The following is a 26,299-nucleotide window of genomic DNA, read 5'->3' as shown; positions in this document are numbered from 1 at the left end:
CTGATCGAAACCAAGTCCTCACGCCAAGCTAAAGTCTCCATTCTGCAGTTATGCCATTTAAAGTACGTAGGTTTATATTACACTACTGTAATGTCCTAGGATCATAACATTTAAAAAATTTATTTAAATGGAACATAAGCATATCAAACTTTCTCCATATCGTGTCAAGTGCCTGTGATCAACACAGAGGCATGACCCTCTCTTTGGGAATCGCTGTTCTAGGTCTCCAAATATCCTTTCTCTATATAAAGTTTTTTTAAAAAAACAAATTCCCCCTAAGCAAAAGTTTAAATTGGCAAAGATAGTACTAAGTCTTGCAAGGCCAGAACTCCTGCAGGGAAACTTTTGACAATATATATAATTTGTTGTATAATTCTGTAATTTCTTCTCTTTAACTCTAAAGACGTAAAGGGACATGGGCACAGTGATTTAAATTGTCCTTTGGGCAAGAGATGTATAAGAATAATATTTAGTGTAATCTGAATAATCTAATAAAACACGAACTATCCATCCCATTTAGCATAGTTCATTTTGGAAGAAACTGTTTTCTTTTTTAAAATACATAGTTTACATTACAGTGCTCATTGGTGCAGAACCACAGTTTCTTCATCCCTGACCAGTGGCGCCAACATGGGCCCCAGACTGTGGGTGGTGCCCAGTGTGTGTGTGTGTGTGTGTGTTGTGCCGTCATGACATCAAGGTGCATCATGATGGCACAGGTGCGCAGTGTTGGCAACTGGGCTGCGGCCTGAGACTTCGCAGTGGGGCCTCTGTTGGGGCCCACTGCGGCTGCACCCACGGCCACAGTAGGTCCCAACAGAGGCCCCACGGCAGAAGTGCAGGCTGCGGCCTAGTTGCTGCTGTGGTGCCAAAGTACCGGAGGTAAGGCAGTGGGCGGTGGCATGCGGTGGCGTTGGGCAGAAGCTGGGCACTCACAGCAAAAAAATTTGTGGGTGCCTGGGGCCCTGTGCAGTTGGAGCCAGTGGAACCATTGACCATGCTGGCTGGGGCTGTTGTGAGTTTAGAGTCGAACAACATACAGAGGGTGATATCTTCCCCTCACAACCTTGTTTATAAATGCTATTGCAGGAGTGAGGAACCCTTTTTTTGCTGAAGGTTGCATTCCCTTCAGCAAAAAAATGTGCTCGTATATGTATACATTAGAGAAAACATTTTAAAATATATGGGAAGATTGCACACAGAATTGCACACAAACATGTACATTTTAGGAGAGATTTGCTAATGAATTTTCATGAGAACTTTTGCTATATATAATATATTTTTGTAAACTGATGTGGAAGTGTGGAGAACTGGGCTTAAGACTGGAGAAATGAGAAATGAAGAAATTTGCTTATTCCTGCTCAGATGTAGGAACTTGCTTCCAAGTAAGTAAGTATAGGATAATTGCCACTTCAGTCTCATCATTGGTCTGATAAAAACTTGTAGCCTTGCAGCTGACACCTGGTGATTGTTTCTTCCAATGATTTTGGCAGTCTGCTACTGCCCACCCCTGCAGATTTTGCCACAAGACGAAATAAAGGCCTTTTCATCTGTTTTGACTTTTTAGGTACTTCCACAACAGGCCACATTCATACCATACATTTAAAGAATTATGACACCACCTCCAACAGTCATGGCTTCCCTCAAAGAATTATGGGAAGTGTGGTTTGTTAAGGGTGCTGAGAGTTGCTAGGAGACCCCTGGTCCCCTCATGGAGTGACTATTCCCAGAATGGTTTAACAATCCTTCTTAACAGGGAACTCCTGGGGAATTGTAGCACTGGGAGGAGAGTAGGGGTCTCCCAACGGCTCTCAGCACCCATAGGAAACTATAGATCCCATAATTCTTTGCAGGAAGCCATGACTGCTTAAAGTGGTATCATAGAGCTTTAAAGGAATGGTGTGAATTTAGCCTTGGTGTTTTAAAGTAGAATTCCCACTTTTTGCCCTGCTATAAATGATTGAAAATTGACGCTAATAGAAAGATGGACGGTGTGTGTGTGTGTGTGTGTGTGTGTGTGTGTGTGTGTACCTGCGGGAGAATGGAAAATTATTCAGTTTATAGTATAGGTAGGTGTGGGGAAGTTTTGGCCTGCCAGTTGTTTTGGAAGTACAACTGCCTCATCCATGCTTGCAAGCATCGATGTGAGTTGTAGTTCAGCAACATCTGTGGGGGGCAAAGTTTTCCCACACTTAGGAGAAGAACAGTGAATATAAGATAAAGGGACCCCTGACCATTAGGTCCAGTCGTGACCGACTCTGGGGTTGTGGCACTCTTCTCGCTTTATTGGCCAAGGGAGCTGGTGTACAGCTTCCGAGTCATGTGGCCAGCATGACTAAGCTGCTTCTGGCAAACCAGAGCAGCACATGGAAATGCCGTTTACCTTCCCGCTGGAGCGGTACCTATTTATCTACTTGCACTTTGATGTGCTTTCGAACTGCTAGGTTGGCAGGAGCAGGGACCAAGCAACGGGAGCTCACCCTGTCGCGGGGATTCGAACCACCAACCTTCTGATCGGCAAGTCCTAGGTTCTGTGGTTTAACCCACAGCGCTACCTGAGAAACTCTTTGTCATGGGAAATATTACAAGAAAGATTATATAATCTCTTGCTCTTAAGGCATGGAAGGGGAACTCAAGCATGTAATCCCTCCAACCTACTGGCCATCGCCCAGCCATGACCAGAGTTGCCATATTCCCAAAACTGAAAATCCAGACAAAGTTGTTGAGTGTTTTTTGTTGTTGTTGTTGGGGGGGACACACACACATCTCCCCTGGAATATTAAGTTTTGGAGATTTTTTATTTTTGTAATTTTTATGGATTTTAAAAAAATTACCCCCATTGCCATAGTCTGGTAAAAATTCACCTGGATGCCATTCTGCTGTCCGCATCCCAGTTGTGTCCGGGAAAATCCAGACGTATGGCAGCTCTAGCCATGAAAGAAGTGGAGGATCACTGCTAGCAGCTGGGTGGTCCAGGCCTTTGGTCTTATTACTGACTACAAGAAAGCTGGTTGTAAATATCAACTGCTGCTACTACTCAAAAGCAAAATGGGCCCGGAGAAAAAGGAGAGGGCACTACTCAAAATGGAGAGATGTGTAGTGTTGGTCAAAAAGAGTTTTTCAGCCCTGAAAAGAGGTTTCATGCCAGCTTGAGCCTCTTGGCTATGCAGAAGTGGCATGCTAGCAACTTCTGGGTTAGTTAGCTAGTGTGGCAGAAGCATTAGGATGTACCCAGAATAACAACTTGTGAGGCCAAGTAGGTTTCAACTGGTAGGGAGGAAGAGGACAAGTGGGCAGGATTGGAGAGCTCCAAAACCTAGTGCTGCTCTCATTTTGGGAATGTCCCAGCAGTAATAGGGACATTGCTGGCTTGGAGTTGAATACCACTTTGAGCCTCGCCAGCCCTGTTTTACTGCTCCTGCACCTGGGGAACTTCTGCCTATTGAGGAGCCAGAGGGCTGAGCCAACGAGCCCCACCCTGGAAAACAATTGTAAGAACTCTGGCACAGCTGTAGCTGTTTCCAGGGAAAAGCCTGTTGTGTGAACAGTTGTTTGTGGTTCGACAGCTGTGTTTGTTGTGAGAGCACAAATGCGACTCATGAATTCATAAAGTGTGATTCATGGTGTTCCTGGGTGGTGGTTGTTTTATATTTTTATTGTATTGTACTTTTGAGTATGCATTTACTGTAGCTGGCTACAAAGAAATAAGCTGAGGACGATGACATAACTTCCTGCATGCATGGCATTCCCAACAGTGAACTTTGCTGAGACCCTTTTTATTGGGTATAATAATATCAATACATTACACTTGCAGGGGCTTGGTTTTTCCCCCCTTTCATGGAAATGGTATAAAGCTGACAGCTCATAATGAAGAACAGTTAGTGCTGATGGAGTTCTTAGTACCAATTGGGTCTAATTAATTCTCCCATGTCCCTTGTACCTTTACAGTTCCTATATTGTAAGGTTACCAGATTTTTTTCAATGAATCCGGGGACACTTTAAATAAATAAATAAATAAATAAATAAATAAATAAATAAATAAATAACATGTTCGGGGTGTTGATGCTGCAGCAATGGCAGTGGTAGAGGGGTGGCCACTGCCTTGATCTCCTCTGAGGCTTCTATCTCCTTTCTCCATGAGCCTGGGCATCCCCTGAGTTGTTGGTTCTTCAGTGGTGGTAGTGGTGGTGGGGAAGCGGTGCGCAGTGCGTCAGGCATGGAAGGCGGAGAAGGAGGGCTGAGAGCGGCAGCGGTGGTGGTGGTAAGGCTTGGGCAGCACGATGCCTCCCTTCCCATCGGAGCAGCCCCAATCCCATTCCTACTTTCATGCAAGCGGGAGGGGACGGGATCCCTCAGCTGGGAAGCGAAGCTTCACACTGCACAATGCCTCCCTTCTCATCGGAGCAGCCCCAATCCCATTCCTACTTTCATGCAAGCAGGAGGGGGCGGGGATCCATCAGCAGGGAAGGGAGGCTTCCCATTGCCTAACTGAGAGATCCATGCCCCCTGCTGCTTGTACGCAAGCTCCGATAGGCAGCATGAAGCCTCCCTTCACAGCTTAGTTGCTGGGGTCAGGGAAGGTGGAGGCAGCCTGGCAGCTGCATCTTAGAGCCCCTGCACCAACATCATATGGGGACTTCTGAGCATCTCCTGAAGCCAGCCAGAGCCAACTGCTCTGGGCTGTTGAGAGACTGCCGCTGATGCGTTTCCTGGGGACATTAGATGAAATCCGGGGACATTCCGGGAATGGAGTTTGTCCGGGGACTTATTTGCAAATCTGGGGACTGTCCCCGGAAAATGGGGACGTCTGGTAACCCTACGTATATTGCAAAGCTCCAACCCAGATTGCCACAGAGAAGCATGGTTTCTGGTCTCTGTGTTTCCTTTGCATAAAACACCTAGATATGGTACACCTCTCCATGTGACAAAATTGCAGTGAGCTGGAAAACTAATTAGGCTATCTAATTGATTTCGCATGAGCTCCTCCAGGGAATGTGCTGCATCGCCGACACTACGGCTTGCACAACGTACAAAATCCCAGAGAATAATTCTCAGGGGGTTTGGCTAGAAATTGACAACCAAACAATGCACTGAAACATAGGGAGAGAAGTGGTGTGGGTGGGATATTAGTAGGAGAAAGGGTTTAATGGTTGTGCCATTATTCACCATATGCTTCAACAAGTAGAGATGAAATTTAAACCACGGGCTTATGCAAACTTACCTTTCCTCCTCTCTTTCTCGTCATGGTGCACACTTTAAAGCACCCCTCCCCCTTTTCTTGCTCCAGAGCTTTCCCCATGAAAACCCACTCTTTAAAGCTCAATTGGAGCAAACACCAATCCATGGAAAACTCAATTTGATTTTTTCTCCAATTGAGCACTGAATAGCATGTTTTCATGAGGAAAGCCCTGAGGCCTTTAAATGGTGGGGCAAAAGGTAAGTCCATAGGGAAAAGGGGGGGGGGGAATCAGGATACAAAAGTTGTTGAACTTAGCCCTGGGAAACCCACAAGCATAGCATGAGCAGAACAGCACTCTTTCCACTCATTATCTCTAGCAACCAGTATTCAGAGATATACTGCCTCTGGTACTGCAGGCTGCATGGCCTTATCCTATCTGAGGATGCTTTCAGACATCATATGGCAAATGGTAATTTTAGCTCCAGCAATGTTACCTACTTGTTCTAGTTCTTCAGAATTTTTTGTTATTCTGATGGTAGTACTGGGGGGTAGTTAGCTAGGGACAGAGCATCTAACTGAGCATAGTACTTAATAATGATACCTCACCTTTATAGAGCACCTTAGAATGCCCAAAGCATTTTATATATTTTGATTTAGCAATCCTTACTACAGGGGTGGAAAACCTGTCACCCTCCATCATAAATTACCATTGGTCATGCTGTTGGGACTGATGGAAGTCCAACAACAACTGGAGGGCACCAGGTTGAGGAAGCCTGGCCTAATCACATATATGGTATACCTTCTGTTTTGGCTCTTAAGATTCCAAGATGCTAGGAAATCCTCCTCCTGGTACTGTGCTTTGCTTGAAAACAGCATATGTATATTAACTGTAGAAACCTGGCTGAAATACAAACCAATGTAATACAGTGGTACCTCAGGTTAAGTACTTAATTCGTTCCGGAGGTCCGTACTTAACCTGAAACTGTTCTTAACCTGAAGCACCTCTTTAGCTAATGGGGCCTGCTGCTGCCGCCGCACCGCCTAACCATGATTTCTGTTCTCATCCTGAAGCAAAGTTCTTAACCTGAAGCACTATTTCTGGGTTAGCGGAGTCTGTAACCTGAAGTGTATGTAACCCAAGGTACCACTGTATGTTCTGGTTTAATGGCCTGACCCCAAAATTAAAATGGCTTTGACTTGAGCAGGAAAGAAAAATGTATGCTTTCTTAAAGGTAATCAACAAAAATATTAGGGGCAGATGATAAATATTACTTTGAACTGTGATGATACAAAGTTAGATTCTCTCCTTTACAGATTTTCAGTAGTTTTCATGCTTTGAATTTTTAAATGTTTGTTTTTGGTAAAAACCACAGTGCATCAGCCATTAGGCAACATACTTGAATAGGCAGAACATCAACCACACCCCCCAACTGAATGACCCCGACCAGAAAAATAGACAAATTTCAGAGGAAGGCATGCTAACATCGAGAGAACTCTGGGGTATGAAATACTTATTGATAAGAAACATTTTTCAAGGTAGATATCCCATGAAGGAACCAAGTTAAATCACTCATGACTCTACAGATTTAGACATTTTGATATCCATTGTGTCTAATTACATTACTGTTATGACCAATGCCATAAGAATACAGAGACAACATTTTATGATTCTCTAAAAACAAATAACGCATGAAGAACAGAACATATACAGATATGTGAATGCTTTTAAATGCATCAAAACTGCCATCGCTCTTCAGCCAGAATGGCTGTATTTATGGCTTCTCTTAATGTTCATGCTGAGTGGAACGCTGTTCTTGAGTGGCTTCATTATCCCATTAGTTCCAGATGTTGTCTGTATTTGTACTGATACACTGAAATAATTGTCATGGCAACAGATGAAAAACGTTCACCTTTTGATGGGATGACACATGCATAGTTCTGAGAGGAGCAAGGGGTCTGCGTTGTTTTTCAATGTATTCTCCAAAATGTCATTTGGAAGCCCATTGCAATGGAACTGTCTCTAGTTGGCTCCACCGTTAGGCAAACTTAGATATTTTGGCGGGGTGTGACTAAGAGGCTTTACTGACATATCTGACCTCATGATTTCCTGACATTCTGGTCCACATGTAGCTGAGAAGGCCAACAAGTCTCTAGACTTGTTATTTAAAACTGGAAGTTTTATGCATGGGTGCCATTTTGGATCTTGGGAGTAGGGTGGGAGGAATCAGTTACTGAAAGGGTTGTTTTTCATGTATTCAAGCTTTTGAATTGCAAAAAATGAGTGCAGTTTTGGGAGCATTTGTCATGGTTCCATGCATGCTTTCAGAATACTCCATTCCATCTGCTGCTGTTTTTCTATCTCCCATTCCAAACATTTTGTGGCTAGTGAGCATGCTGAGGTGACGCTTTGCCGAAGACCCCAGGAGGGTTGCAGCACGATGGGGATGTGTCTACCAGAGTTGGACAGCCCAAGGCTGGTGTGTGTGTGTGGGTTCCTTCAACCAACTCACTCACCTTACCAGTCACCATGCTAAGAGCCACAAGCCCCAGTTCCCTCTCTACAGCTGTAGGAGCCTATCCCTGACCCTTCCATGGTGTGTTCCTCAGATACTGGGAGTAGCCCTACCTCTCTAGTGGGGGATGTTTCTCTGGCTCTGCCCTAACCTCAGATGGTGTAGAGAACCTCCTACACCACCTCAATCCAAGAGGTACCAAAGAATGATGATGATGTTGCCAACTAGGTTTCGTGGGAGATGGGTGTTTGTCATTGTCCGATCAATGGCTAGGTTTTGGGAGCTATATCACCTGCCTTTGTGTAACTGTACCTAGGATTACTTATGTGTATTGCCTGTTGTGCATTAAGCCATTAATTTGCATATACTGTATATCGCAGCAATCTAAACACCAAATCCTTTGTAAAGTCTCCTCTTTTGAGTTTTTGTTCTTCAGCAAGTAGGAGCCAGGACACAGTAAGCACTCTATGCATTGCTAATTTTATCACCTTTTAAGGTTTTAAAATTCTAGGACTAATCTAAGAATGCAGTCTGTCCTTACGACATGAGTGTGATACATTGTGAAATAACATAGCTTGTTGAGAAAGCTGGAGAAATGACACAAAAAGTAAATATAGCTGTTTTGGACCAGAAGGAGGGTGGTTGGAGAAATCACTTTTGTGATACCTGTTTTGTGATATTTTGTTTTGCCTAATGAAGATATTGTTTGAGTATGGATTTTGGAGCAAGGAGGTTCTCAAGTGCACCCTTACTTGACTTTCTTGTCCTGTAACTAGCAGCTTCCTATTTCTGACAAAGTTGTTAGCCCTCTTCCCACAAGCATGACATATGGGGCAAAGCTGATTCTCATAGATGAGTTTGTTTGCCCCCTGGGAACCTTGGCTGGGTATAGCAATAGCAGGCTGCATTCTGATCTCATAGACACTGGGATAAATACTATGAGTGGTTCTGCCAATTGAGTTGACTTCAGATTTTGGCTCCAGCGCAAAACTGGCTGTAGAATGGGCTGTGTTGGAACGCGCTACTCTTTCACAATATGCTCTGGGATAAGTGTGTATGTGACGGATACTGACGGTTTAATCTGTGTTTACATTTTTAATGTTTTGTGAATAGCTTTTAAAAGGTGAGCAAAAACCAACAGGGACATGAGACCCTTGCCAACATGGTCTCTTAAACATGAAAAAGTATATGGCCTATTACTGAAAGCAATAATATTGCTTAGCACTAACACTTTGCAGTGTTTAAAAGTAGGGCTGAGCGGAAAGTTTGACTTTGTGAACTTCAGGCTCAAAATTTGAAGAGCAAGGGGTGAAAAGGGGGGGGGCTGAAGCTACATTTAACAAGAAATTACATTTAACAAGTAAATAACAAAAATGCCTGCCCCCAAGTCAGACAGTAAGGTCCCCAAAATGATTGCAAGCTTTCACACTCCACAAAAAACCCACCAAAATGACAATACCCCTGAATATATTGCCAAATTTACTGTGCGTTTGTGTGTTCATGAGGGTTTTTTTGATCCTTCCTCAAATTGTCTCAATAAAACTATTCTGTGAGGTAGGCTAAGACTGAGGGGTAGCTGCGTGTCAGAAGTATCTATTTCTGGTGAGCACTGAACACAGTTCAGCCATTTAGAGCCAACCTAGACATGTGGGGAAGCCACATCTATAAATTATGCCCATGTCTGTCCTGTTTCCATAGAACATGGGGGTGGGGTTTCTACCTTTTTAATATGAAAAACAACATGCAGGGGAGGAAAATGAAACCCAAGTCCTCCGCCATCCCTTCTTGTGATCTGTTTACAGTCTTCTTTCTGCCTACATCCTGCCTACTGTTGATTATCCATGGTCCTTGCCCATGCTTCCTAGGGATGGTGGCACTTATAGCTTAGCAATACCTGGAGGGCTAAAGCTTCCTTGCTTTTCTTTTCAAGCAGCAGAGCTCAGCAAGGCAAGGCTTCCTTCCTCTGCACGCTGCTTTTCATATCAAAAGTAGACCTTCTTACAAGTGTGTACTGTTGCCCTGTTGCAAGGGTGGGGAATCTCTGGCCCGCGCTGCAATCTTAGCCTGCCAAAGTATCCAGTTTGGTTTGCAAGGGCATTTCCCCCAAACCCGTGCCCACCTGTCCATCATCATTGGTGATGTCAGCTGATGGGTGGGAGAACGAGGTTTAATTTTGCATTGGCTGTGTGCCGTCTTCCCATCAGGGAACAGGGTCATGCAGCCAAGGCAGCAGAATATATAAAGCAAATGAATGGCGATTAAAGTGCTTCTCCAAAGCAGTGTTTGAAGCAGCAAATGTGCTTCTGTGAGTGATGTGAGGTAGCCCCATGTTCCTGTTTCAGCTGAAATGGGGGCACAGGGCCTGCCTTAAAATGCTTCTCAAAAGTGCTGTTTGAAGCAGCCACACCCCTCTTTCATTTAAAGGAGAAAGGGCGGGGTGTGTGTGTGTGTGCTTCAAAAGCACTTTTGCAAAAGTCTTTAAGATGGCCCCAGTGCTCCTAATTCAGGCTAAAATGGGAGCATGGGAGCTGTCCTAAAACTTTTGCGAATCTCATTGTGTTCCTCTTGTAAACTTTTGAGATTGGGAATGAAAGGGAGAGGAGGGGAGACTTGCAACGCTATGCATTTAATACATGGGTGGGCTTGTCAAATTTGGCTCATGAGGTTGATCCTGATAAGGACCTGGCCTGTGCAGAATTGCTGCCCATCCCTGCCCTATTGTATCTTGTTTGGCCTTTAAGACGCTATGCTACACTACTCTCAAACAGTAAACTAGTTGTTAGCTTCAGATAGAAATATAGGGAGAGAAGCCATGATTTCAGATGAGACCTGAGGAACCATGTGGAACTTCAACAGTTTTGTAAAAGGACCACCTGCCCTTCTTGACAGGTGGCACTCATTGTGAGATGAATCTAGAGGTTTCATGTGTTTTTCAGTGTTTTTTACTGGGTGGTGCCAGAGGTTTATGGGGTCAGTCTATCCATCTTTCAGAGAGATATTGTAAGGGTAAGGCCTCTATTCAGGGGCATCTTATATGCAGAACAAATGACAAATGTGTGTTTATGACTTCCAGGGGTTTCTTCCATCTGCCTGCACAGTACATTTTATTCATTCATTTCTGAGCATTTACATCCTCTTCTGCCTGAATATAAGAAGGGTAGCTTTGCTCTCTGGATTAGAAAGTGTAACAAACAAATCCACCATCAGACTCCCTAGTCATACTCATTTTATTTTGTAAAACTACTCACAGAAGCAGAAAGCAATTGTGTTGTGTTCCATGGCTTCATGTGAATCTTGCATTAGCAGAAGTCTTAGGTTGCGTACTTATTACCATATACTTGGCTGCAGCATGCTCCCACTTCTGGTGTTTGACGGCCTGTGCAGATGACGTTAGGCACGATCCACATCTGTCCTGCAGATTCATGACAAATATTGCAGTATACAATGTGCTTTCCCTCAAACCAGCTTTCATCTGATCTGAGAACGTAAGCCACGTTCACTTTGCAGTTCAGCTGAGTTGCGTATATTTGAGTCAGCTTGCACAGATGACAGCTTGCTTAATGGGATTTGTGGTGCCTGTGTGTTGTAGACAGGTAATGCTCATTGGGAGAAGAAACCCCTGGCCCCCATCTCTGGTGTGCACAGCAAATGCAACTTGAAACACAGTAGGGAGAAATTACCTTGCAACGTTTTAAGCCACTAATCTGTACAGAAGTGTGTCAGTTTGGGAAGCAGTGCTACATCAACGGAAACTTCTTCATTTTGCTGCCTTTTTTATTATTTTTCTTCATTCTGGAAAAAAAATGCTGTATATTTTTGGACTGCTAATTGTAATTGCGAAGAACAAAACTAAATATTCACCCCACCCCCTTGTTATGGGCTTAGTTTTGTGTTTTGGATTTGAGTGTGCATAATAAATTACTCCAGAAACAATTCTTGAACATTACTTGGTTGTTGTTTGATTACTTTCCAGCTACAGGGAAAGTGGGTCAATTGCAAGAACAAAATAGGTTTTGAAAAGATTCAAGTTTTTTGTTCTCGAATGTGGGTTTTCAGATACTTTTCAAAAGCATAAGGAGATGAGTGCCCAGTTCGGAGGGGCTCCTTGGCTTCTCGCAGAAGGAGATTCAGAAGGAGCATCTTCTGTGATTGTTTGCTGAACTGGGCAAAAGAGCCATATCTCACCTGTGTTAAAGGCCAAGGAACATCCATCAAATTTAGGTTACTGGTACTGGCGACCTTGGCTTGGCCAGTTTTCATATACTTTACATTAAATATGGCTGATAAGAAGAGCCCTTAGGACAAGCCTATACAACATGTGATTTGCCAGCTCAAATGCAGACCACAGGCTGTGTATGGCAGCTCAGCAGGTTCTCAATAACCCCTATTGTTTTGCTGTCTGTTGGGGACTGCAAAACCTGGGAAAGGGGAGAGATAAGGGCCTGGCAGGCCATTAAACTTGCCTGTTGGGTTGTGTTCAGCTAAGTGGGTCACAGGTTGCACAGGCCCAAATGAGGATAATGATTTCCAAATGGTGAGTCAGGCATTTGGACTCCTGTGAATAAGTTTCCAGGCTCCAGATATTAGATGGTGATGCACCAAGAAATGCAAGCCCAGTGAAATCCCTGGTTAGGAGGAGCTCCAGTGGAAAGGCAGCTATGTTGATTAATCCTCTTGGGCAAAACATTTAGGAACCCACCAAAGTTGGCTTAGGAATCTCATTAAAAAAAACCCTTGTACTTCAACTAGTGTACAGTAATTGTAGATAATTTTAACTACGATACAGGTTTATCTGCTGATCAAGGTTTTAAAATAAGCAAAGCAGCAAATTGCAATTTGGCATTATGCCGAGCCTGTCTTTTGCTTTATTACAAAGTGCAGAATTCTGTATTTTGGTGCTAATTTAATTTAATTTCACACTGGGCATGATGCAGCTAAAGTTAGTTGCTTCTACAGCATAATTTTACCTGGACCAGAATAGTCTGCTATCAGCAGTGCTTGGAAAGTAACTTTTAAAAGGAACTAGATGTAGTTGAAGTTCATCCTATCCGAAAAGGAACTAGCTACAGTTCAAAATAATATTTTGCAAGATGCTGTCTTTCAGCCTAGGTTTCCCTATTTATTAAATAAAATTAATATGTTCCTGACCTGGAGGCTGTAAGGATCCTAGGTGAAGAGTTAGATATTAGGAGCCTTATGTGTATGCCTGTTTAATGTACTGAAAAATATTCTTAATAACAAGCTTTTTTTTATAGTGCCTGATTTAAAAAAATAAAAAAAATATGTGGACTGCTGCATTGCTGAACATAATGAATTCCATGTAGGAAGCATGTGGTGCTGGGAAGGTCACAGGGGTTAGATTTATGTTGCCATGAACATTTAGCATTCATGAAGGCTGATTCAAGTAGGCACATATATATTCTAGTTTCAATTGTCAGACCTTTTAGGAAATTCATAGTTAAGAAAAAGGAGATTATTGCTGGGGGAGGGGGTTAAAACTGAGTTGTATTTAAGTCTTTGGAAATGGCAAATACTTAAAATTTCAAGTCCAGATCATGTGTCTGGGGCTTTCATTGATTTTGGCAACCTGACTTGAAGCTTGTGTCTTTTCCAAGCAATTTACGAAATCAAGTACATTTTATATTTTTTACATATTACACCTAAAACGTGCTGCTGATTTTAAGTGCTGTAATACCCACCATTCTCAACAATTTCAGAAAAAATTCTGACATGATTTGGACATAATAGTTTTATTTTCCACCAATGCCTTTTTTGGGTCGTGGGGAGTGAAGTAGTCTATTCTGAAAGCTTGAAGTTTGGATACTTTAAATGGTATTTTGTTATGTGGGTGTTTCAGCTGTCATTTGGAAGTTCAGGAATGTTGAACATCTATGAAAAAATGCAACATACTTATAAATCCAGGATTCCCTTTGTTCCACCCCACTCTGCTGTTCTTCCAGTGTGCCAGAGAGCCAATGTGGTGTAGTGGTTAAGAGCGGTAGTCTTGTAATCTGGTGAACTGGGTTCGCGTCTCCGCTCCTCCACATGCAGCTGCTGGGTGACCTTGGGCCAGTCACACTTCTCTGAAGTCTCTCAGCCTCACTCACCTCACAGAGTGTTTGTTGTGGGGGAGGAAGGGAAAGGAGAATGTTAGCCACTTTGAGACTCCTTCAGGTAGTGATAAAGCGGGATATCAAATCCAAACTCTCCTTCTTCTTCCCTCCCAGGGTGGCCCTGCCCTCTGCCTGCCCTTCAGAGCCAGTGCATCTTGCAAGGCTGGGCCTCAGTGGTGGCAGCCTCTCTTCCTCCTTCTCACCTGCTCTCCAGCTGCCCCTATGAACTGCCCAAGGGAGGAGGCCAGTAGCGGTGGCTATGGAGAGGCAATGGAATGCCTCCTTGCAGGCGCCACTGCCACCAGCACTCAGGACAAGCGCCAGCTCCTCCTCCTCCTTGAGCTCGGTGGTGGCACTGGCAGGGGAAATAGGGACATTGTGGGATCAAATCAGAAGCCAGGGTGGTTTTCATAATTCTGGGACTGTGCCTGGAAAATAGTCGGGCTAACATAAAGGCCCTGCATTGGACTGGAATTAATAATTTTGAAATATAAGTGACCCTGTCACTTATCTGTTGGATTTATCTGTTGGATTTAAACCATGAAACCTGGGGGAGCAAAATTTATTTACCGCTGACTTGATATTTTCTTTTCCAATGTCCCTTAATCTGATTTGAATACAGTATTATGATAAATATATTGCTCACTTGAATTATGCAAGAGTTCCAAGTCAACACAAATAGATCTGATTTTGCTATGTAAGCATTGGAACCGTCTGGTTTTATAAGAGTCCTTAAGTAAGTCAGATATCAGACTTGAAGGCTGGCAAAGAAAATGGCAATTTGACCAGTGTTTTATAGTGCTAGCCCACACCCAATATTCCTTTGTGTGTACACCTAGTTCTGTACCTAGTTCTGCACACATCGTCTCATACTTGATTGAACTTGGGAGCCCCAGGATATGACTCAAGTATTAGTATTATATGCTTGTATCCAATCAAGTTCCATTACAGTGGTGCCCCGCAAGACGAACGCCTCGCAAGATGGAAAACCCGCTAGACGAAAGGGTTTTCCGTTTTGGAGGCGCTTCGCAAAACGAATTTCCCTATGGGCTTGCTTCGCAAGACGAAATGTCTTGCGAGTTCTTGCGGGTTTTTTCCCCTTCCCCCCCTTTTCCTAAACCGCTAAGCCGCTTATCAGCTGATCGCTAAAAGCCGCTAAACCGCTAATAGCGCTAATCCGCTAAGCTGTCAGTGGGCTTGCTTCGCAAGACGAAAAAACCGCTATACGAAGAGCCTCACGGAACGGATTAATTTCATCTTGCGAGGCACCACTGTATTAGATTCAGAGAAGAATTTTGTTCTACACAAATACTACCGTTTCCTGCAGCTTGGGGTAGGGGTTGTATTGGTAGATCCAGTAGGTTCATTTTTGGAGCACAGGAAGGTAAACCTCCCTCCCTTTCTTCTCCACTGATTTTGCTTGGCCCTGAGGAACTTCTATAGATGTCAAGTGGTTGCGGATATTGGATCTATTATCAGTTTCTACCTCCGATTCTTTGACCCCTTTCAGTATGTGGCTCATAGAGTCAAGAATATTGATAAAAACAAAACAAATTCCTTCCAGTAGCACCTTAAAGACCAACTAAGTCAGTTCTTGGTATGAGCTTTCGTGTGCATGCACACTTCTTCAGATACACTGAAACAGAAGTTTCCAGACCCTTCTATATAGTGAGAAGGTGGGGAGGGGTATTACTCAGAAGGGTAATACCTGAATACCCCTCCCCACCTTCTCACTATATAGAAGGGTCTGGAAACTTCTGTTTCAGTGTATCTGAAGAAGTGTGCATGCACACGAAAGCTCATACCAAGAACTGACTTAGTTGGTCTTTAAGGTGCTACTGGAAGGAATTTGTTTTGTTTTGACTATGGCAGACCAACACGGCTACCTATCTGTAACAAGAATATTGATGACTGTTTGTTGCTCTTCCTGAGGGAGTTTCCTATAGGAGCTAAGAAAATCACATTCCAAGGGGTTCATGAAATGCTCAAATCCTGGGACTGTTTGTTTGGAGAAATCAGCTGATCCTTTTGACCCTCCTGGTTATATTGCTGTTGAGGATGCTTCTGGCCATGTAGCTTACAAATATAAATAGTACCTCAGTCCCTACCCTCAGGATACCCAAGGAAAAAGGAAGGAAGGAGAAGGGGGGAAAGTAAGCTCAGCCACCAGTTCTTCAGATTACAGGTCTTAAAACGAATGGGAGCAGTTCTGGTAGTTTGCTGCCATGTGAAGGAGGACCAACAAATAGCCCTGCTTCTCACTTCTCCCTCTGCCCTGCCGCCTGGTGGAAAGGCAGTTGCCACATGACTGCTGGGGAGACTGAAAAGCAGCTGGTCTCTTAGCACAGGCAATGGAATAGTGCTGTTTCCCTTCTCTCCTCTCTTCTGCAGCCTGTTGGAGAATCTGCCCTTGCTGCCGAAAAGGTTGGCTGAAAAAATAAACACACAAATGCCAGAATCTAATATTTCCAGGGTCATGATTCCTGTGAATGGCTTCACTAGCTCAATCTGTTCCATAGATTACTTTGGAGCAATTGTTGTTCATTAGCACTGTGCCTAGTTTAGATAAAAACCTGCCAATAGTCTGAGGTTCAACAATCTCTACAGTTGTTTTAGGCTACTTCCACTTTTCCACTGGTCTCAGTAGTTAATGTCAAAGGAACTTTTTCAGTTGTGGCTTTAATAGCTTGAGACTTAGAGGCACATATATTTTTTCGCAGTTTTAGTATTTATAGAAGTAAATAAGGCCACATGCTTTTGTATTGGTTTCAGGCAGTTGTGGGCAACAATTCTCTAAAATTAGTTCAGGTGAAAATAGATCCGGAAAGAGGCAATATATGAGAACTCTTTGAAGGCACATCTGTATTAGAAGGCATTGATTGATCCTGGGATGGGGGCACATTTGTTCAGCCCAGGGACCACATTCCTTCATGAGTAACCTTTAAAGGGTCCCATGCCAATTGTAGGTGGAGCCAGGGGCAGAAAAGTAGATGGGGACAGATGCAAAAGCTTGTGGAGCAATGAATGACCTTTTCACAGTAGGCTGCATTCCAGCTGTGCAAAAGCCAGTTTTCTACACCCACCAACCTTCTCTTCTCTATTCCCTCTACAGACAAGCGAGAAGCATTATTATAGTTCAAGGAACATTTTGCAGGCAAAATGCTCAGCAAGGGCATGGAGCAGGGCCTGGTGAGCGGCGTAGCCTGTGGAGAGCGGGCTACAGTCTAGGGGACATTCTTAGGAGCCAGATGGAGAAGCCTAGAGGAGTGGTTCCAATTAGCTAAGTGCTGCAGAGTGCGGACCCCCTGTTTTTTCAAAAGCCAAGCCATGGACCCCCTGCTTTTGTAAATGTTGATATTTCTGTAGCAGTTTTTGTTATGGAATAGTGCTGCCATACCCTCCAACAAGTCCCATCACAAAACTGGGCCATGGGTCTTCTAGGCTTCACTCCTGCATGAGTCACATAACCCACCCGAGAACGCAGCACCCACAAACTCATGGTTTTAGGTGACATAATCTCGTGCGAGACGCATGTCCGACCGCAGTGTCACATTTTTGAATGTTGTGTTCTAGTGTGAGGGCATGGTCCCTCAAAACGCGATGTCCCTGGCAGTTGACGGATATGTGACATGGACCACCTGGGGTCTACAAACCACCGCTTGGCAACCACTGGCCTCAAGGTTCTCCCTCCCCTCTGAAAACAAGAGATCAGTGTGATATTTCTAGCTATCATGGGGAATTTTTATATTCAAGAACAAATGAAACCCTGATCAAGTGGATGTGACAGGTTTATTGTTACTTAATATATACTGTCAGCCTTTCCACAAATGTACCCTAGCAGAGGAATGTATCCAAGAGCTTGGGTCTCAACTACATCTATTTTGTGTAAATGTTTAATTGTTTTTCATGATTGTTTTTTTTTTAAAAAAAATATTTTTAGCTGTTCCTATTTTTATCTGTAAGCCACCTTGAGTCCCCGTCAGGGAAAAAGGCGGGATATAAATAAATACATAATAATGTGGTAAAATGGGAATGTGTTGCTCTATAGCACATCATAATCACAAGGGAGATGTTTCACAGTTTTAATAGGTAGGCACATAAGCATTGGGATGTAGAGACTAGTGTAAAAGAAAATATACATAGGCAGTGGTTTTTTCCTCTGGGGCGATACAGGGGGACGCATACCCCTAAACATTTTGTGAATCTAAGTTTGGCCTCATTGAAGGACAATATGAGTAGGAAAATGAGTAGGAAAATGAGAGTACCCCTAAACATTTTTTTAAGAAAAAAAAAAGCACTGTGCATAGGCAAACTGATATATCACAACTCAACCAAAGATTTGGTGTGTTTATAGTTTGAAAATGGAACTCAGTGAAAATGTTCAATCTAGCATTCTGCAAAGTATTTTGGATAGGGATTCCCCTTTCTTTTGAACCAGTTGGAAGGATGTGCAAAGAAGTCACTAGCCTTTCAAAAACAAAAAAACCCCACTAGCCAATATGTCCATACTTATTTTTGTTGTGTGGCCTGACAGGTGACAGGGTGAGAGGCTGAGACAAATTTTGTAAAGATTTTGTGCTTTCACATTTGGAGGAAATTTTAACTTGCCACTGGGGGCAAGTAACTATAAACAAGTCTAAGGAACACTGAAGATTGGATAAAGGGTGGGAGAAAACACATCAAGTAAGAGCATAACCTTTATTTGAACCGACTAGTGCTTAAATTCCTGGAGAGAGAGATTTTGTGTGACCTAATCTCAAATACTAACTGAAATTTATGACACTCAAAAGCTTGCATCTGGCAATTCAGTTGGTCCAAATTTATTTTATGCAACTAAATTTATAGGCCACTTAATAATGAAATTAAGAAGTTTACATTAAACAGCACACATACACATCTTGCCTGATTTTTTTTTTAAGGCGGCAGGAGAACAGGAAAAAGCCATTGGCAAAAAAAGTCTCTCAAAGGCCTCCAGAGCCGAGTAAGCAACAGCAGAGAGCTTCAAAGCTCTTTCCATGGTGGGAAAACTCGACACAGAATTATCTTTTAAGTTCTCTGCCTTGCTTATTGGGCTGTGGGAAGTTCTTGCACAGGTTCTGGAGGCCTTTGTGAGATCTCAGAAAGCCCTGATAGATCTTGTGCAATCTCTGGAAGGTAATATTGCCCACATGGGGGTGGCTTTACACACAGCCCCTGGAATCTAACCCCCCCCCCCAATATGCAGTCCTCTGTATAGTTCATTGAGACCAACTGAGCCTCTGCTAAGGGCCTCCTACACTGTACACTTTAAAGTGGCATGGTTTCTCAAAGTGTTTGATATTGAGGTCAGTCAGTGGGACTGTACAGGTAGGCTTCCCATATTTCAAGAAGTAAAATTCCTGACACACACACTGCCTCTCCCAAAGTTGTTGAGCTTTGTGTTGAAATTGTTGAGCGAGGAAGCTGAATTAAAGAAAGAGGAGGCAGTGAAGCCACGTGAAAATATCCTACGCCAAAGGATAAATGGACACAAATCTGATATCAGGAATCACAAGATAGAGAAACCAGTAGGAGAACACTTCAGTCTCCCAGGACATTCTATACAAGATCTCAAAGCAGCTGTCTTATTACAAAAGAATTTCAGAAATAGACTGGAAAGAGAAGTTGCTGAATTGCAACTTATTACCAAACTTAAAACCATGTAGATACCTGGTCTGAATAGAGACATTGGATTCTTATCTCATTATACATGATATCGCTATTTTTAGCCATCTCACCCCTCGCTTTTTCCTGTAAGACCAATTGCGGTCGTTAACAGTCGTCAACAGGTTTACCACACCTATCAGCCAATCACCCATTCCCACCACCCTTCTGAGTAATACCCCTCCCCACCCTCTCACTATATATAAGGGTCTGTTGACTTCTGTTTCAGTGTATCTAAAGCACACAAAAGCTCATACCAATAGCAAACTTAGTTGGTCTCTAAGGTGCTACTGGAAGGAATTTTTTTATTTTGCATCGACATGAAAATAGGTTATTGAGGTTGGCTGAGGCCAGAGGAGAGAACAAAGCTTATCTTTCTCCTGTTCCTTTTTTTATTTACTTGGGGAGCCCTGCATGCAGAACCATGTGTGTGTGTGTCTGCGCCAGGGCTCCCTTTCTCTGCCCTGCCCCCTCGTGCCTCTACGTGGGCAACTTGGGGAAGGCAAAGGTGGCACGAGCAGAAAACGGTAGTTGAGGAAGGGGGAAGTGTGGGCATGGACAGACTGGGGGGCCCGTGTCCCGCCTGCCGCCCACCCTCAGCAACACGCTCTCTCTCCTCCTGGGCCCGCCCCCCTTTTGCCATTGGTGCCCTCCAGGGCAGCCCTGGAGACAGACAGAGAGAGGTGCTAGTAGTTTGGGGCTGTTTGATATGACGCAGGGGCTGTGTGTGAAATATCCCACCCACCGCCATACGTGCAGGAAATTCTGGAAATCTCTTAAAAATCAACCACCCCACCCGGGCATCATTTTAGGCATCTGATTAATGTACATGTCCGGAATTTTCCGGATGTAGGCAAACCTAATATGAGGTACCATGCCCCCCCCAAAAGTAATTAGGAAATATGAGCCTTAAAAAAAAGGAACAGGCATATACAGAGAGTACCTTCCTTGCTAATGCATTTCATTAGTTGATTTTACACAACAGTTTCCCTTATTTATTTTATTCTTATTAATGGTGATTGATGATAAATAAATCTTAATTATATATTGACATTTCTTTACTTTATCTCATATACATTCCCAGTCATTTGGGTTGGGGTCTATAGCAACTTTATAAGCTCATTTGGAGGTCGGTGGGTTCAGAAGTTTGGGAACCCCTGATGTAAAGTGAGAATGTAAGAGTTATGTTGGCAACTACCTAGGTGCACTTGTGAAGGATTTGGGCTTGGAGGGGGGATGCTTGTGTTTGCCCTGTGTTACTAGCGTGTGAAAAACATTTTAAGGGAAAATATCTGTTCTTTGTGAGGGCGATGAATAAAGGAATATAGCAGGCTTCCTCAACCTCGGCCCTCCAGACTTTTTTGGCCTACAACTCCCATGATCCCTAGCTAGCAGAACCAGTGGTCAGGGATGATGGGAAATGTAGTCTCAAAACATCTGGAGGGCTGCGGTTGAGGAAGCCTGGAATAAAGGAAGGCGCAGAAAAGAAGCAGAGAAGGTGACAAATGTTAGTTTGAGGGAAAAAGAGAGCTTGTGTGTGAGAGTGTGTGTATGTGCGTGCAGGGGAGCTCGCCATGCCACTGTTGTTGCCGTGGGAGAATGGAACAAAATACAAGTGAATATTTTATTAACGGCCTAGTTTAATTTTGTCTCTTGGATAAATAGTTTGTCGTACCATAAACAAACCAAATCAGACGTGTTCCACATGCCCTCTCGTTTAGCTGCAGACAAAGGTTGCCCACAGTTAAATGGGTGTGCTTTGTGCCTGCGTATCACTGAAAGTTGCCTCTAATTAACTTGCTTGTAAGCTACAGCCCTTTAGGATCTGTTAAATTCCGTGGTAGGAAAAATAATTAATAAAAGTATTGTGCTCTAAGCAAGATTAATCAGGGAAGGGGTGGCAAACTTGTCCCTGTTGGGTCAGGGTCCTTTACAGTTCCCTACAGATCAGAAAGAGTTTGTTTCCTTATTGTATGAAATGTGAGGAGTCCTCATATACACAGTTTGGGGGATGTACACAACACAAGGCACAGAACGAGACTGTGAAGCTACACAGGGCTGTGATAAATATGGCTGCCGGAACCTCATTTAACTCTCTGTCTCAGGCCTGTTCCCCCCTTTTTGGAATAAGAGGCAATGACACTCGGAAGTCCATTTATCAGGAAGTGCTCCTTCCTTCAATTTTAGGGACATAATTTATTGACTTCCCTTTCTCTCATTTTTGCTATACACTTGCTTCTGTACTGCAGTGTGGAAATTTGTTTGTTTGTATACCGTCCCATACCTGCAGGTCTCAAGGTTTTTCACAGGGTAAAATCACGCTATAAGAACACAGAATTAGCAGGACCAGAGTTGAAAGGATGCCTGCTTCTGTGTGCCGGGGCGGAGGGGATGAGGGGAGTGTGCAAAGCTACCTGTCAAGTTCTTACATTGTTGCTTTGAGTTCGCATCAATGAAATTCACCCCCTGATTTAACACTGATGATGTTTCCTTGTTCTGATCCAGATTATAGGACAGGCCCGTGCTTCACTTTGGTAACCAATCAGATGTGCCAGGGGCAGCTCAGCGGGATAGTCTGCACAAAGACCCTCTGCTGTGCGACTGTCGGGAGAGCGTGGGGCCACCCCTGTGAAATGTGTCCAGCTCAGCCTCATCCTTGTCGCCGGGGCTTCATTCCAAACATACGGACAGGAGCCTGTCAAGGTACGGTACAGTAGGAGCTGCTGAAATTTTTATTAACAGAATGATTGCAACCGGGCTTCATCTGCTGTCTGAAATTGTAGAGAGAGACATGAAAGGAGTGTCAGATCTATTCGTTAAAGCATCTACGGAGAGCTGGATGCTCTTGTAAATTGCAAATGGCATTTGTAAAACTTGCAAGAGAGAAAGGCAGGGATCTTACTGAATTTCTTTGGTGCCGAAAGGTTCATTCATAAGGAAAGTAGCTCCATTCTGCAATGCTACAGGAAGATAGAACAGATTTTGGCGACAGCACAGCCACAATAAAATTGTTTATTTTAACATTTTGCAACCGGAACTCGTTGATATTTCTCTGTAGAGAGATTCCTCGAATATGGGACGGCTCTTAGGTTGCGCTGTTTATAACAGCTTGCTATGTATTTTAAGTAATATAGTAAATAAACCTAAGTTGGTTATGTCCATTAACTTCAGCAGGTCTACTCTGAGTAATGCTTAGTTGAATACCACTCTATCAAGATAATTCTTTCTTTATTCTTTAGCATGCCTCACAACCACAAGCCCTTACACTGCTTTTGGCTTTTATTGTTATACATATACAGCTGTATAAATTCTTTTATTGTCTGGATGTCTGGCAGGAAGCAGGAGAAAGTTAAAAGGGACAGTTGCTATACACTAAATTGGTGTGGATTTTATATTTCCAGGACTGGATCTTTGGGAGGATTTGTTTTAGACCATTCTCTAAAATATTGTGTAATGAGGTACAGTAGTTAGTGGGTCTAGAAGAGATAAAGATTAACCAAAGTAGTATCAGATTTATAATCTAAAGATTCCCATTATGAACTGAATGCAGTCTATTGTTTTAGAAAATTTGGATATGGTTTAGCAAAAAACTAAGCCCTTTCTCTTATCTTTAAACAGCTGGGGCTGCTCTATAAACTGCAGAAACAACTTCCATACAATTTGTGTGGTTATGTTCTAACCTTTCATTGTCCTAAACTAGCATATTCTCCTGTCTAATGGCCCCTGTCTAATAGCAGTAAACAGTCATGGCTTCCCACAAAGAATCATGAGAATCCCATCACAGAGCTACAATATTCAGAGTTCCCAGGAAAAAAAGGATTGACTGTTAAATCTCTCTAAGAATTGTAGGCCTGTGAGGAGCCCATCAGGATTCTTGGTGGAAGTCTTGACTGTTTAAAGTGGTATGATACTCTTTGAAGGGAATAGGTTCCCCTAACATAGCTCAGCATCCTTTACGAGCTACAGTACACAGTATTCTTTCAGGGTGCTTAAATTGGCATGATAATTCTATAAATGTTTAGTGCAGATAGGGCCAAAAGTCTAGCATATTGAGAACATTGCCCAGTCAATAATTGCTGTGTCCTGAAATAGCCAACGGCGCCATTTACTTATGGAGCCAATCTTCATGTGAAAAAAATTAAATGGAATATACACAAACAGCAATTTTAATTGGGAGTTATATAACCACATTGTATTTATGTATGCATAGTCAACATGGAAGTGACAATCAGGAGTAGAGTTTTGTGCCCTGGTTTTGTGGAGAAACTGGCCATGCACCATTAACAGTTGGATGACAGGAGTAGAGTTTTGTGCCCTGGTTTTGTGGAGAAACTGGCCATGCACCGTTAACAGTTGGATGACATTATCCATACAGGTACTTTTTGTACCTGAGGACAAAATGTTAAGTATGAACTGGCTCTATAATTAAGGATGACATTGGGTTTTACTTTTCTTTACATGCTTGATGTAATACTGACCATAGGATGCTAAGCAAGGGGCCTAGCCTCATATATTTTGTACCCCATGTAGTTTGATGGTATAAACTTAAATACGACAATGGCCGAAATTTCTTTGTGTTACTTTTTAAAATAGAAAGTACTTAGGGAGACTGTACTAAATTAATCTTAAAAAAAAACCACTTAATAATTTCCAAATAAGTTGGACTTTCTTCCAGTCAAGAAACCTTACAAGATGATGTGGGAACAGTGAATTTGTTTTTAATTTTTGTGTGGTCAAATTGTTAACAGTTCTTTTTGTGTGTGTGGTTTTTCTCCCCCACCCCTTTTGCATGATAGATGTGGATGAGTGCCAAGCTATCCCTGGAATCTGTCAAGGGGGAAATTGCATTAATACCGTTGGATCTTTTGAGTGCAAGTGCCCAGCTGGACACAAGTTTAATGAAGTGACACAGAAATGTGATGGTAAGTCCTTTCAGAACCTTCGTTTGAAAATAAGGGGAAATGTTTTCACATTTGAAGCAAACAGTATTTCAAATATTTCTTCCCACAAGTATGCAAATATAAATTACACAAAGGGCATTTCAGTATTATCTCTCTCTGTGCATAAAATCTGTTTCATTTCTAGCCTTTCGTACACTTCCATTTCCCCACCAGTATTTTTATGTGAGTGGCTGGGGAAACCCAGCCAAATGGGTGGGGTATAAATACAACCACCACAACCACAACATCTAGACTAGTATAACTGTGGCAGTAGGTCAGAATTAAATGAAAGGGGAACATATTTTGACAATATTTTGATTTATAACTATGTGAAAGGTTGGAACAGGAGAAAGCTATGCTGAAGCTTTTTATATCCCCATTGCTCTCCCCATATTGCACTTTATCCTTGGACATTATTGTACATAAAGGAAGGGTGATGCAAATGATACTTTCTCTGCCTTCTCTTGCCCACTCCGAATCACATAAATTTAGGTAAAAAAGTAAAGGACCTCTGGACAGTTGAGTCCAGTCAAAGGCAACAATGGGGTTGCGGCGCTCATCTCGCTTTCAGGCAGAAGGAGCCAGTGTTTGTCCACAGACAGCTTTCTGGGTCATGTGGCCAGCAGGACTAAACTGCTTCTGGCACAATGGAACACTGTGACAAGTGCCAGAGTGCACAGAAATCTCATTTACCTTCCCAGCACAGCAGTGCCTATTTATCTACTTGCACTGGCGTGCTTTTGAACTGCTAGCTTGGCAGAACCTGGGACAGATCAACGGGAGCTCACCCCGTTGCACGAATTCGAATTGCCAACCTTCTGATCGCCAGGCCCAAGAGGCTCAGTGGTTTAGACCACAGCGCCACCCGTGTCCACATAAATACGCATGCATATTATCAGACAGTATCTCTCTTGTTTCAAACAATCCCATTCTTTCCTCTCTGAGAACCCACAGATCTTACTTTACTCCTCCATCCCAATAAAGTAACATTTCGCATGGGCTGTGCTTCGTAGCTTATTTAACATCATAGCTCATTCAGCAGTGTACATGTGTTTCAATGGATTTATTTAGAAGAAGGAAGGAAAGTGTTCCCTTTGGTAAATTATTCATGAAGGTCAATGGGAACTATACATAAGTAAAGCATAAACCCTTGTAATATCACACAGCTCATCCTGAATGTAAGACCCCTTTAAGACTCTGCAAATTGGGTGCCATATAACAGAGGAAATATAAATCTAGGTGTAATAATAATATTTATACAACAACTCCTTTGTCATTTTTATTTTATCTTATGTAAACCAATTTGCAAAGAATTTGCTCCAGACAAATACGGTTTTCATTCTGTCTGCCAGTGCTGTTGGCAAAAAGGCAGCCAAAGGTAGAAGTTGCAACTTCTCAAACACAGGAATCACTGGTAGTGTTTCTAGAATTAAATTCAGTGACATCTTAATTAAAAAACCAGTTAAACTGGATTATGTGGAATTGAGATACCGCAATTTAGCCCCATTGGTTTAAATCTGTTTAAATCTAGATTCTATTGTTTAATGGGTTGTGTATAGGACTGTCAGGATTTGGAGAGGAAGGGTGGATCTAGACACAGGTTAGAAACGGAATAAATAAGTCAGAAATTAAATCGTTACAGCAACAAAAAAGCCTATGTAAAAATCAATATAAACTCCTTTTTGCCCTCTGGCACCATCTGGTGTTGGGATGTTTATAACGCATTCAAAACGTATGATTGTGACGAATGTAGCCTCAGTGGGATGCTAAACTTGGATCTTCCTTAAAACATTCACGCTTACAAAACTGTAATCCTGCATGCCACAAAGTGTGTATACAGTGCTGCAGTTATATTTAAGGTCTCATAGGCTG

The 26,299-nt window shown here is 42.8% G+C and overlaps 1 protein-coding gene across 5 annotated transcripts in view; it reads left to right on the top strand.

Moving 5' to 3' along the window:
• Positions 1–26,299, top strand: part of FBN1 (fibrillin 1) — a 210,942-nt gene that overhangs the window by 54,320 nt on the left and 130,323 nt on the right. For all 5 annotated transcript variants that reach the window (XM_081838597.1, XM_081838595.1, XM_081838596.1 and 2 more), the window contains 2 exons: positions 21,993–22,190; positions 24,284–24,409. In XM_081838597.1, coding sequence (XP_081694723.1) covers positions 21,993–22,190; positions 24,284–24,409 — 324 coding nt within the window. The remainder of the gene's footprint in view (positions 1–21,992; positions 22,191–24,283; positions 24,410–26,299) is intronic.

Source organism: Podarcis erhardii (assembly GCF_964252035.2).
Source record: "Podarcis erhardii genome assembly, chromosome: 14".
In the NCBI taxonomy this organism is placed as follows: Eukaryota; Metazoa; Chordata; class Lepidosauria; order Squamata; family Lacertidae; genus Podarcis; species Podarcis erhardii.
This window is presented reverse-complemented; position numbering and strand designations above follow the sequence as displayed.